Source organism: Peromyscus maniculatus, chromosome 8, assembly GCF_049852395.1.
Source record: "Peromyscus maniculatus bairdii isolate BWxNUB_F1_BW_parent chromosome 8, HU_Pman_BW_mat_3.1, whole genome shotgun sequence".
NCBI lineage: Eukaryota > Metazoa > Chordata > Mammalia > Rodentia > Cricetidae > Peromyscus > Peromyscus maniculatus.
The window spans coordinates 12,757,866-12,771,236 of record NC_134859.1 but is presented as its reverse complement, the minus strand read 5'-3'; the positions used below and the strand labels follow the sequence as shown (position 1 = coordinate 12,771,236).

Here is a 13,371-nt window from a genome sequence, read left to right as displayed (position 1 = left end):
AACGGTTTGCATTTTCTCATTCTCCTAAACCGAATGTCCCAGCGTGGTCTGCCATTTCCCCTGGGACGTGCGTTCCAGACCCTTTCTTTCCTTGTCTCCTGGGCCGCTGAGCACCAGTAGCGTGGCTGCACTGGCAGCTCACTACTTCCTGTGCTCTGTCGAGAACTCCCTGGGTCTCTATTGCTGTGACAAAACACATGACCAAAAGCAACTGGGTGGGAAAGCGTTATTTCAGCTTACACTTCCAGGTAACAGTTCATCACTGAGGGAAGTCAGGGCAGGTGAGGACCGGCGCAGAGAGGCCAGGCATGGTGACACGGCACACCTTTAATCCCAGCACTCGGGAGGCAGAAGCAGGTGGATCTCTGTGAGTTCGAGGCCAGCCTGATCTACAAAGCAAGTTCTAGGACAACCATGGCTACACACACACACACACACACACACACACACACACACACACACACCTGATACAGAGGCCATGGAGGAGTCCTGCTTACTAGCTTGCTTGTCATGACTTGTTCGGCCTGCTTTCTTTTTTTTTTTTTTTTTTTAGTTTTTTTTTAGTTTTTTGTTTTGTTTTGTTTTGTTTTTTCTGGAGCTGAGGACGGAACCCAGGGCCTTGTGCTTGCTAGGCAAGCACTCTACCACTGAGCTAAATCCCCAACCCCTCGGCCTGCTTTTTTATAGCACCCAGACACACCGGCCCAGGGGCCTCACCACTACAGTGAGCTGGGTCCTCCCATATAAATTATCAATCAAGAAATGCCCTACAGACATGCCTGTAAACCAGTCTCCAGGAAGGGTCCTCCTTCCCAGATGACCCTGGCTTGTGTCAAGTTGACACATATCTGAACCTGCAGGCAGATTGCCCAAGGCTTCTGGGATGAGTTTTTGCTCTATGAAGACATGAAGGAGCCCTGGCTCACATCTTGTTCTCTTCTGAGCTCCATGAGTTATCCTTGTTTCTGTGGCCACCAAAGCTGCCAAGCTCACCTTCCATACCAGGTTAGTCATATGGACATACCTAACCACAGTGGACACTCTAGTACCTTTGGGTGTCCATATGCCAGCTAGAAGAAGCATGATCATACTACCACAGAAGGAGGGCTCATGGACTTCAGGGATAGCAAACTGACCCTACCATACTCCAAGCCCCTTTCAAATAGGCTCCTTGATCTAAATCTCACACCCCAGGTCTTCTGACCAGTCACCAAATGGTGGGGCTGCTGTCTGCATGTCCCTGACAGCATAGTTACATCTTCACAGCCCTAGGACCACAGGCAAGCAGATAAATAACTACTTTAAAATGTCTTAAACTGGGGACTGGGCATAGTGGTACACACCTTTAATCCCAGCACTTGGGAGTTAGGGGCAGGCGTGTCTGGAACATGTGAAACCTTGGTCTAACCCCCTCCTGCTAGCAGGCTGAGGGGCCCTGGCTTAGCTCTCAGAGCCTCTGTTACCTCTGCTCCCCACTAGTCACCTCAGGGTCCAGTGCAGGGCTCGCATCAGCCCATTTACATCCCTCTTTTTAGTGCCTGTGGCCTTCTGCCTCCTGACCCCTCTGTTAGGCCACATGGCAATGACTCACTGCAGAGTGCCATAATTGAGCAACAATCTGAATTTGCTGGGGAGGTGCTTGTGGGACCACTGGAGCAGAGTGTTCTGGTAGTTAGCTTCCGTGGCCAGTAGAGAACAGGGTGCCCACTTGCCCCAGGGACAGTCAGGATTCCTGTGGCCAAACACTGGGCTGTGTATAGACTTTCAAACAACCTCGAGGCTCTTTGCTTCCAGTTCCTGCTCCCACTAGCTCACCTGTTTTTGCGTTTACATTGTTTATACTCAGATACTGTTAAAAGATAAGACAGGAGCTGAAGCGTTTGTTTAGTGTCTGCGTTTGAACCACAGCATGACCAAACCAAACAAAAAAGCTCTCATCCATAAGGTGATAAAGAGAACTAGAGATCTGAATTATAGTGTCACTCACGGGTGAATGAAAATGGGATAACCACTCCTGAGTATGGTGGAGGAGAAGGTTTGTATTGTAGGGAGAGGGAGAGGGGGAGGGGGAGGGGGAGAGGGAGAGAGAGAGAGAGAGAAAGAGAGAGAGAGAACACCAAGATGTGTAGCCAAAATGTCTGAGTTATGAAAGGATCAGAAGCTGGTGAGGGAGTGGGCCGTGGAGTGCTGGGAGGAACCATAAGTACTCAGTGAGACTTGTCCCCGGTTTCCTGTCTTGCTTTGACTCCCTCTTTGTGACACTTGTAATGCTTCTCCTTAGTCAAAGGCAACTGAGTCCATTGAGCAGCCGCCTTTTGTCACCCAAGTCGGGAGCAGTCCCAAGGCGCCCTTACTTGAGACCTCCCAGGGGCTTCCTGAGCTGTAGCCCCTCACTCAGGGCTGAGACCCCATCTCTCCATTCCAGGTTCATCAGCAAAGAGATTCTGACCATTCGAGAGGCTGTGTGGCTCACAGACAACACATACAAGTATGAGGACTTGGTACGAATGATGGGAGAGATCATCTCTGCCCTGGAAGGGAAGATTCGGGTAAGTCGGGGTTTGGTCCTTCCTTTGAACAAAATTGTCTTCCTGTTGGAGGTCACGGGGGCAGGTGGGGGGAGCTGCGGCCATCAGCTGCGGAGAGAACACCTAGAAGCATGGCTGTGGTGTGTCATCATGTGCTCTGAAATCCTGAGCTTGGGCTGAGCCTCCGTGAGACATTGACGGATGAGACGCGATCTTTACCTCCCTCTTCTGTCTAGGTCCCTACCGTGGTTGATTACAAAGAGGTCCTGCTGACACTGGTCCCAGTTGCAACCAGAACCCAGCACCTGTGCAGCTTTCTCTGTGAGCTGTCCCTGCTGCACACCAGCCTGTCGGTCTACGCTCCAGCCCGCCTGGCCTCTGCAGCCCTGCTCCTGGCCAGACTGATGCATGGACAGAGTAAGGAGACGCTCTCCTGGGGCGTGGGGGGCAGATTTCCCTGTGTCTGGGAAAGTTCTCAGATAGGAGAGGTTGGAAGGGCAGAAATAGACACCTCCTCATCCATCCTGGAGAAAGAACAGCAGAATGGCCCCAAAACATTTGGGGGAGGGGAGGATAGGATGGCTCTAGCTGTTTAAAAAGAAATTTTGTAATCTGTGACAACATGGATGAACTGGAAATTATGTTAAAGTAACCAGGCACAGAAAGATGTCACAAATTTTCACATGTGGAATCTAAAGCAAGCCAGTTCTGGGAGGCAGACAATAGAGTAGTGGTTTCTAGGGGATGCGTCATAAGTAAGAAGACCAGGGAGATAGCATATATTGTACATTTCCAAATTTCTACAAGGGTGAGCTCTTGTTCTTTTGAGACAGAGTCTTAATATGTGGTGCATTCTGGCCTTGAACTCTCAATCCTCCTGAGTGCTGGGATTATAGACATGAGGTCTCACAGTTGGCCAAGAGTAATTTTCAGATTTCCCATAGAGGTGATAAATAAATTAACTTGTTGATTTGATGATTCCATTTATTCATAAATAATAACATTACTGTATACCTATAATGTATATAACCATAATTTGTTTTTTTTTTAATAAAAATAAAATTAAGACTGTTTAAAAATAAAAAAGATGGCTCTAGCTGGAGCAGTATATAGTTTTCAACAGTTTGTGGACCTTATATGGAACTTTTCAAGGATGTTTTAGTTGAGTTGTTTGGCTTTTCACATTTATATTTAACATTGCATATGTGTGCACACACAATGCCATGGCATGAGTGTGGTGGTCAGAGGATGCACGGCTTGCAGGAGTTGGTCATCTCCTTCTACCATGTCATTAGGTCCAGGTCCTTAGGTTTGATGGCAAGTACCTTTGCCCACTGAGCCATTTTACTGGCCCTTAAGGGTGTTTTGAAGGAACTGAAAGCCTGAGTCTGGGAATGTGTTATAAAAGTAGCAGAGTTGTGGGGATTGTGGGGCCTGTCACGATTCTGGCCTGTTTTCTTCTCCAGTACAGCCCTGGACCTCTCACCTATGGGACCTCACCGGGTTCTCTTACAACGACCTCACGCCCTGCGTCTTGAGCCTTTATAAAAAATGGTGAGCCCAAGTCTACACTTGTTGTCTCTCAGCGCTGGAGAGAACTAAGTGGGAATGTTGTGAGTCATGGTTAACCTGAGCTACTTGTCAGAGTTCCAGCTATTGTTGTTGTTGCTATTATTACAGGATGTGTGAGCACATGTGCCACAGTGGAGATCAAAGAACAACTTTCTCTTTCCACCCTTTTGTGGGCTCTAGGACTTGAACTCAGCTCATCGGCTTGCGCAGCAAGCATCTTCACCCTCTGAGCTGTCTTGTGAGCCCCAGGTTGGCGTTTTAAATCCCAGGCCCGGACTTATTTCTGTGTTCACATAGCACCTGTCTTCTTGAGGAAGAGGAAGCCAGCAGACAAGGAGCGCCCCCTTCAGTCCTTGCCTGTGCCTGTCTGCTGTACCCACACATCTCAGCTAGACCCCACTGCTCTGCAGCCTCCCATCTGCATCTTCACCCTGTGAATGGGCCTTTACTCACCTCACGGGACCCTATCTGGGTACTTAGAATAGGGCCAGAATAGGAAAAAAAGGTTTCTTTAATGGAATCTCAAGTGTATACAAACCACACTTAAGCTTAGGCCCTGTGACCAGAGTAGAGGCCAACACAAAATGAGCTTCATGGGTTTTTTGTTTTGGTTTGGTTTTTTCTCATATTGCTTGGGGAATTTTTTGTCTTACTGGTCTTTTGCTTGTGTATTGTGGCTCTCAATTTTATGTTTTTATGGGTTTCGTTGTTTGTGTGTGTTTAGGATTTGTTTTTAAGTTTTGTTTTGTTAATTCTGGTTTGCTTGCTTTTCTAACATGTCTATTTGTTTTCTAAAGAGAGAGAAAGAAGGCTTGGAGTTGGATGAGTTGGGGAGTGGGGAGAAGATGGGAAGATCATGGGGAAACCATGATCAGAGTATATTGTATGTAAGAAAGAAGGACAAAGGCCAGACTAGAGTAGCACAGTCTGCGCAGGGTGTCAGCTAGGGACAATGTGTAGAAAAGGGGGAGTGGAGCTAGAGAGGTGGCTCAGTGGTTAAGAACATCAGATGATCTTCCGGAGGACCTGGGTTCAGTTCTTAGCACCCACTTGGAGGCTCATAACTATCTGTAACTCCATTTCTACAGGCCTCCCATGCCATCTTCTGGCGTGGTGCATAGACATGCGAACATGCAGGCGAAACACCTGTACATATACTCTAAGAGTAAATAAATCATTTTAAAGAATGAAACAGGGTGGGGAGAATGGATGGGGGATGTGGAACTGGTACATGGCTAAGGCCAGGGTGCCTTGAAGGAAGCACATCCATGTTCCAGGTTGGGGACATCTGTGCCAGGGCAGGTGCAGACAGACATTTGGGCTGCTGGCTGGAAGTGGAGTGTCGCCGGACATTGGGCTGGGTCTGCAGCTGCCTATGGCTGCTTCTCTGTCTTTTCCCAGCGTCACTTACAGACCTGCCCCTCCCACTTCTTGCTTGCTTTCTGCTTCCTTCCTCCGGGTCTTTCTCGGGGCTGCACTGCTCTCTGGCTCCCTATCCTCATCACCTCCACCCCGAGGCGCCAGGCAGTTCTGACTTTCTTTCACAGCTCACAGTCCCTCCCTCAGGCATTTAACCACTTCAGTATTCACAGCTCACCCCAGCCCAGGCTACCCTACTTGCATGTCTGAGCTGCTGCCCACTGCTCTGACTGTGTGTTCCTCCCGTAGGTAGTATGGACTGCTTTTCCATACAACCTAGTGGTTTCTGGTCCAGTGCTCTTTCCTTGAGATCTGGCTTTCATGGTGACCTTGGTCACGCCTTGGGCTGCCTCCTTACAGCGTGTTCTTTCTGTTTGCCTCAGCCCAGAGCATCATTCTTGGCTTCCGGTGTAAGGTCAGAGCCCTCTAGAATCCACAATGCCTCTGACCAGCAATTCTGGTCCTGCCTCCCCATTGGGTTTCATTGGGACCTAACAGTGTAAAACTTTTGCCTACCCTGTTTTGTTCTATGGTACCCAGACCATGTAGTTACTGGCTGAGGAATCAGGGTGACTGTTACAGAGAGGGTCAGTGGCTCGGCCCTCCACCTTTTCTTTTTTTCTTTTTCTTTTCTTTTCTTTTTTTTTTTTTTTTTTTTTTTTTTTTTTTTTTGAGACAGGGTTTCTCTGTGTAGCTTTGCGCCTTTCCTGGAACTCACTCTGTAGACAAAGCTGGCCTCGAACTCACAGAGATCTGCCTGCCTCTGCCTCCCCAGTGCTGGGATTAAAGGTGTGCACCACCATCACCCAGCTTTTTTTCTTTTCTTTTCTTTTTTTGTTTTGTTTTTGTTTTCTACCTTTTCTTGTATTGGTTGTTACCTGATGCTGGCAACCAGAAGTTATTGCTAAGGATTGTTTATTTGCCAAAAAAAAAAGTGTTTGTGTATGCTAAACTTATATCCCCAATTTTTTTTGTGGTTGTTTTTAAACTACTTAAGTTGGAAGCATTTATTTGTAAACTAAGTTTTTTGTTTGCTTGTTTGGTTGGTTGGTTGGTTTTTGAGACAGGTTTTCTCTTTATACCCTTGGCTGTCCTGGAACTAGCTCTGTAGACAAGGCTGACCTTGATTGAATTCACAGAGATCCACCTGCCTCTGCCTCCAAAATGCTGGGGGCAAGTTTTTAAAAAGTTGTATAACTTGAAAGGGCTTTTAGTATATTCCAAATTGTACAACCCATTTTAGAACATTTTCACTCACCCTCAACAGAAACCCCACTCAGCCGGGTGGTAGCGGTGCATGTTTTTAACCCCAGCACTGGGGAGGCAGAGGCAGGCGGATCTCTGAATTCAAGGCCGGCCTAAATTCATTGCCTTTCATCTGTGGCTTTGCCCATTCCAGACCTTGCATATAGGGGTCACATTAATTAATATGTCACTTTGTGAGTCTGCCTTCTCCCTCTGAGCATCCTGTTTGAGGTTCATATTGCTATGTGTGTCGGTGCCTGAATGAGTTTCACTGTTGAATGGACCTTTGTCTGTCTGACCATTGTTGGATATGTGGGTTGTTTCTACCGCTGACTTCGACAGATATTCTTGTGCAAGTTCTTGGGGTGTTTCTCTTTTTCGGGAAACGAACCCCTGAGGAGCTGCCAATCTTCACGGTTGTGTGTCCTCATGGATGGGACTGGTCTTGAAAACTTGCTGTCCTCTCTGGTGGGAGAGTTAGACTGGGTCAGTGAGGTTCACATGTCCGTCTCTCTCTCCATTTGCAGTTTCCATGATGATGCACCCAAGGACTACAGACAGGTCTCTCTGACTGCTGTGAAGCAGCGCTTTGAGGATAAGTGCTATGAAGAAATCAGCAGGGACGTGGTATGTCCTCCTCTGCCACTGAGGCTCCGGGGGAGTGCCTGAGTGGGTTTGCTGTTTTTAAACTACTTAAAAGTAGTTTAAAATGTTTAAAAGTACTTAAAATGAATGGAAGATGGGGCCAGAGAAGTTGGGAAATGTTAAGTGATGGCTAAAGAGTGGGGTTTCTTTTATTTTCTTTCTAAAGACAGGGTTTCTCTATGTAGCCCGGGCTGTCATAGAACTCACTGTGTAGATCAGGCCGGCCTTGAATTCAGAGATCTGCCTGCCTCTGCCTCCCCAGTGCTGGGGTTAAAACATGCACCGCTACCACCCGGCTGAGTGGGGTTTCTGTTGAGGGTGAGTGAAAATGTTCTAAAATGGGTTGTACAGTTCTGGATATACTAAAAGCCTTTTTACTTCCCTCTGGCCTCCCTACAGGTACTGAGCTATGCAGAGTTGTGTGCTGCACTCGGAGTGAGACAAGAGAGCCCAGAGCCCCCATCTTTCCCTAGCACAGGGGAGATCCACACCTTCCTCACCTCGCCCTCTGGGAGGAGAAGCAAACGGTGAGTCTGCCCTGTCCATCTGCAGCCATGCCATGGCACGCTCTCGTGTTTGAGGTCTGAGTCTCCTCCCTGACACCCCAACCATTTGTCCAAGCGTCCTAAGGCTTGTGCCAGGGAGCAGCAGATCCCGAGTTTAACCCAGGGGTTTCTGGCCTTGGCCTGTTCCTGAATGTGTCCCAGCCCACCTCTCCTCTCTCAGAAGACACTGTCTGTCTTCCTTTGTCCCTAGGGCTCCCTTTGAGGGAAGATGTCCTGAACACAGTAGATCCTGTTCAGGGTCTCTCCTTGCCTACGCCATCATTCACCTGGTCCCCTCTGCTCCGTGCTGTGGCACAGCTGGAGTTGGGTTGTAGCCTGAGTAGTGTCTTTGTTGCCCGCCCCCTCTCCTCATTCCTTTGCTCTGTGTAGTGCTGTTGTTCCTCAGCGCACATACCAGCGCTCTGGCTCTGCCTCCTGGAGTAACTCCGCCTCAACCCCTGAGCTGTTAATCTGGAAAGCTGTTGGGGGGGGCAGGGGGCAGGGTTCCCTCTGGGCCAGCCCTGCCTGTGACTCCTCAACACCCTGTGTGCTCCTGAGCAACCTCCGGTCAGGCGCCGGGTACAGATCATATGAGCCGTGAGTGTTCCGGGGTGGGGTGGGGACCCTGGCTTCAGACCTTGGTCTCTTGGGGGGCCTGAGGAGGCAGCAGCGCCAGGGGTTAACTTTTCATACCTGCTACACAAGAAACACCACAGCCTCTTCCACCGTGTGCAGTGAGGGAGAACTGGATCCTCCTGAGAGGGCCACTCTGCACTTGGCACCCTTGAATATCCGGGTTACCCTCGGGGAAATCTTAGATAGATGCCTGTACTTATCAGGGGTGGTCACTGGCTCCTCTAAAGACCTGTTCTCCAGAAAACCCTTCATAGCCCCTTCAGACTTCCAGAAGAGACCGCCAGGGTAACATGGGGACAGCCACCCTCACCCTAAAGTCAGCAGCAGAAAGCCTGGTAGGTGTGGCAGCTTCTCCCAGAGGCAGACCTTCCTGTGGTTCTCCAGCCCTGACCCCAGGTGGACAGGTTTGCTGGCCTTGCCGAAAGAGAGACTGCCGTGTGCAATCAGGCCCAGCACTGCCCTATCTGGTGCATCTAGTACCCTAGTAGAGTCTTCCTGCCAGGTACCAGAGGGGCCCCGGACCCCCAGCTGACCAGAGTAAGCCAGGACTCACTCCTAGACTAGGGGCCTGGTCTTACCCAGTTCTTCCTACAGTTGATCCCCTGCCCTTCAGGGCTCAGACCTATGCTAGTGTCGTGGGTGTTTTCCAGAACACACGGTGAGAGCCAGGGGCATGCAGGCATTAAGGACCAGACTGGTTCCCCAGGTGCTGCCGCCTGTGACCTGGGCCTCATGGACTCTTCCCTACCTTGCAGGAAGCGGGAGAACAGCCTTCAGGAGGACAGGGACAGCTTTGTCACCACGCCCACCGCAGAGCTGTCTAGCCAGGAGGAGACGCTCCTGGGCAGCCTTCTGGACTGGAGCCTGGACTGCTACTCTGGCTATGAAGGAGACCAGGAGAGTGAAGGAGAGAAGGAGGGTGATGGTGAGTGGTGTGGAGGGATGGATCGTGCAGGTGGCATGGGATCTGAGGGCCACCTGGCACCATGCTGCGGGGAAGCATATGAACCTGGTGCCCTGGGGTCACGGGTTTTCACCACCCCACAGAGGGAGAGGGTGTGGTCTAAACCTGTACCCGTCTCTCTGGGTCATTGCTGGTTAAAGGGCCTCACTTAAGCAGACTGTAGAACACTGAGTGTGTCGTGTGTGTGTGTGTGTGTGTGTGTGTGTGTGTGTGTGTGTGTGTGTGTGTGTGTGTGTCAGGAAGACTGACACAGACAAGTTTCAGCTGCTTTTCTAATTGGCTTGCTTTTGGGTCCACTCCGATTGAGTGAGTTAGGTGACCGACCAGTCACCTTCTGCCGCCCTTCGAGTTGTCCCGACAGCCCTCCCAGTTTGAGAGAAGCCAGGTCACTCGTGGCTGTCACCTAAGCAATACCGGGGCCACCCCGTCCTGAGCAGGTGTAGGGTCACTCCTGATAACTTGAGCTGTACCGTAAAGACATCCCCCTCCCCCAATTTTTCAGTCACATCTCCCAGTGGACTCCTTGATGTCACTGTGGTCTTCCTGAAACCAGAACAACACTGCTGCCAGGAATCCAGTGATGAGGAGGCCTGGCCAGAGGACAGGAGCCACCAAACGCCAGGCACCCAGGCACCTCCAGCCCCAGCTCCCAGGCCTCTTCTCTGCCACAGGGGAGAGCTGGGCAAGGACATCACGACCTCTGGGTACTCGTCCGTCTGCAGTGCCAGTCCCCTGAGTTCCCTGGATGGTGGCATGGGGGGCTCTCCCCGATCTACCTCAGTGCTGTCTGTGGGCAGCTACTCAAGCACAGAGCCTGGCCACCACCAGGCCAAGAAGTCATGTTTACAGTGTCGTACCCCAAGCCCCCCAGAGAGTGGGGTTCACCATCAACGGGTAAAGCGCCAAAACCTATCAGTGCACGGTGATGAGGACACGAACTTGGGGTTCCTGAAGCTCTGAACATGTCAGTGTTTGCCATGGTGAATGTTTACTGGGGAGGGCTGCTGTATCTCTAGGACACTGAAGGCAGGTGCTGTGTGGACCCCAGCAGGGAGTTCAGTGCGAGCCGTCAGAATACCGGACAGTGAAAGCTCAGCCTCTTCTCAGACAAGAGCCTCACAGCCGTCAGGCCTCACCTGTGGAAGCCATCGCTCTGCCCTCTGTGTCCTGCTGTCCCTGGGAGCATGGGCCTCTGTGCTGGTGTTCACAATCCCAGGCCAGGGGCTGGCGGCTTCCTTGGAATGCTAGTGGCCCAGGGAGCCTAACACAGTTCAAAGCCCCGCTGCGTGTCTTATTTTAGGCCAGTGGGGAGCTGCCATCTGAACACATCGCTGCCTGCTTCAGCCTGTGTCCCTGCATATCAGTGTTGACTACAGCCTAATGGTCAGGTGTGAGGACCTTGAAGCTGGGGCTAAAGGTTCCTCCCTTTAAAGATTCCTCCCTTTAAAGGTTCCTCCCTTTGGCACTTTGAGCTCAGTTTCAAAATCTGTCCTGTCAGAGTGGTTTGTCTGTGCCCCATTGTACTATGTGACCGTCTGTCTGCACTGAATTTCTAGGCCATTCTTTCCTCATCTTTATTTCTAGGTTTCATCTTTAAAAAAAAAAAAAAAAAAGGAACCATTTGAAATAGAGGCTATCAAATAAAAAGATAACAGATTCCCAATATTGCTGAGCTTTAACTGAAAAGAAACATGGTGACTCATCATGGCAATCTCAGCAGCCAGAAATGTGTGGTAAGAGGACCAGAAGCCCCAGGTCAGGCTGGGCTGGGTCATATGACCTTAGAAAAAGGAAACTGGTACCAGCCTCTGGGTTCTAGCTTTGTGTTCTCTCCTTATGAAAAATGAATCTTTCTAGAGGATAGCCATAAGCAATCATTGTAATATCCAAATTAACAAAGATGCTGGAATCCACGGGAAGAAAGCAGATCACTGGACTTGCTAGGTTTATGGCCAGATTCCACAAGAAGAAAGCAGCTCACCGGATTCTCTCGTTTATGGCCAGATTCCACGTGAAGAAAGTAGGTCACCGGTCCTTTTGTGCTGGTCAGAGACCTCAGGAATGTCTGCTTCCCATGTAAGGCAGCTGGCCTCGACACCTGGGGATCCTGCTGAAGGCCGAGTAAATAGGCTGACCCTGCGTGTATACTTCTGTTTCCTCTTGAAAAAAGTATCAGAAGTGCCCCCCAAATACCCTTGAGCCAAAAGTACAGGTGGAGAAGGGGTGAGCTCAGTGTTCATCTTCTGTGCTGTCCGCAGTGGCAGCTCTTTTTGATACTCTTAGCAGAATCCTAACCACTCTGGCTGGGGCATGTTGGTAGGAGAGCCCAAGCCTTTGGATTGTAGTCCGACGCCCATGTGTGAGCCCGTTTCCTCGGCTGTAAGGGGACAGTGATACCTACCTCACAGGAATGTTGTGAGGATTAAATGTGAAGAGACTCGTGATATAAGCAATCTGCCTCCCATCTTGTCCATGGTGTCCCTGGTCAAAATCCCAACTCACTGGGGCTGTAGAAATGGTTCCCTGTAAGAGCACCTGTTACTCATGGAGAGGACCTGGTTTTGGTTCCTAGCACCCACATGGTGGTTTACAACCACCCTAAATTCCAGTTCCAGGATATCTGACCTCTGTACCACCATGTGTACATGTGGTAAACATACATACATACTGGCCACACACATGCAATAAAAATCAATCTAAGAATTTTTAAAGTCTCCATTCACTACCAGCTGAACCAGGTGCACACCTGGCCCCCTCTGATTTCTATGAAGTCTTAATCTCCACAAGTTTCTCTGGGCTGCTGGAGTCCCGTGGGAAGTAGTAGTTCCTGTGCCTAGTCCCGTGGCCCTTCTTTGCTTGACACGGGGACTCACAACTTTGTTGTGTTCCCTGTACCTTCACACCAGAACCAGGGCTACCTTACCTCTCGGGCTCTAGGATTAATTTATTAACTCCAGTTCTACCAGGCACTGCGCCTGTCCTCGCTTCTCCCAGCAACCAACCACATTTTTAACTTTAGAATCAAATCTAGGGCCTGGAGAGATGGCTCACTGGTTAAGAGCACTGGCTGCTGTTCCAGAGGTCCCGAGTTCAGTTCCCAGAACTCACATGGCAGCTTACGACTATCTGATGCCCTCTTCTGGTGTGCGTGCAGATCAAGTACCCATATACATAAAATATATAAATAAATATTTTTTAAAAAGATCTAAAAGCTCTGTCTAGTGGCATGTTTCTATAATTCTAGCACTTAAGAGATGAGTGGGGAGGGCTGGAGCGATGGCTCACTGATCAGGAGTATTTGCTGCTCCTCTAGAAGGGGGACTTGGATTCAAATTCTCACTCTCACACGGTGGCTCTCAACTGCCTATAACCCTAGTTCCAGGAGATCCAGTTCCCTCTTCTGGTCTCCATTGCACTAGGCATGCAGACTACGCAGACATCCGTGGAGGCAAAACACCCATACACATAAAAAGGGTTTTGTTGCTTTGTTTTTCAAGACAGGGTTTCTCTGTAACAGCCCTTGCTGACCTCGAACTCAGGAAATCCACCTGCCTCTGCATCCTGAGTGCTGGGATTAAAGGCGTGCGCCACCACTGCCTGGCTCATAAAAAGTTTTTTAAAAAAATGGAAGCAGGAAGATCATGAGTTGAGTTCAAGGTCTTCCTCAGCTACATAGTGAATTTTAGGCTACATGAGATCCTGCTTCACATACATTCTGACTCAATTGAGAATATAGAATAGTGTACTAATGTATATGTATATATATATATATATATATACATATATATATATATATATATATATTTTAGTAAATAAG

At 49.5% G+C, this 13,371-nt stretch overlaps 1 protein-coding gene across 2 annotated transcripts in view; it reads left to right on the top strand.

Moving 5' to 3' along the window:
• The window catches only part of Ccnf (cyclin F), a 51,234-nt gene extending 38,977 nt beyond the window's left edge, over positions 1 to 12,257 (top strand). For both annotated transcript variants that reach the window (XM_042283675.2, XM_076578010.1), the window contains 7 exons: positions 2,426 to 2,549; positions 2,765 to 2,945; positions 3,995 to 4,082; positions 7,292 to 7,391; positions 7,809 to 7,936; positions 9,346 to 9,515; positions 10,057 to 12,257. In XM_042283675.2, the coding sequence (XP_042139609.2) occupies positions 2,426 to 2,549; positions 2,765 to 2,945; positions 3,995 to 4,082; positions 7,292 to 7,391; positions 7,809 to 7,936; positions 9,346 to 9,515; positions 10,057 to 10,514 (1,249 nt within the window). In that variant the 3' untranslated portion in view covers positions 10,515 to 12,257. The remainder of the gene's footprint in view (positions 1 to 2,425; positions 2,550 to 2,764; positions 2,946 to 3,994; positions 4,083 to 7,291; positions 7,392 to 7,808; positions 7,937 to 9,345; positions 9,516 to 10,056) is intronic.
• Positions 12,258 to 13,371: the final 1,114 nt, after the last annotated feature.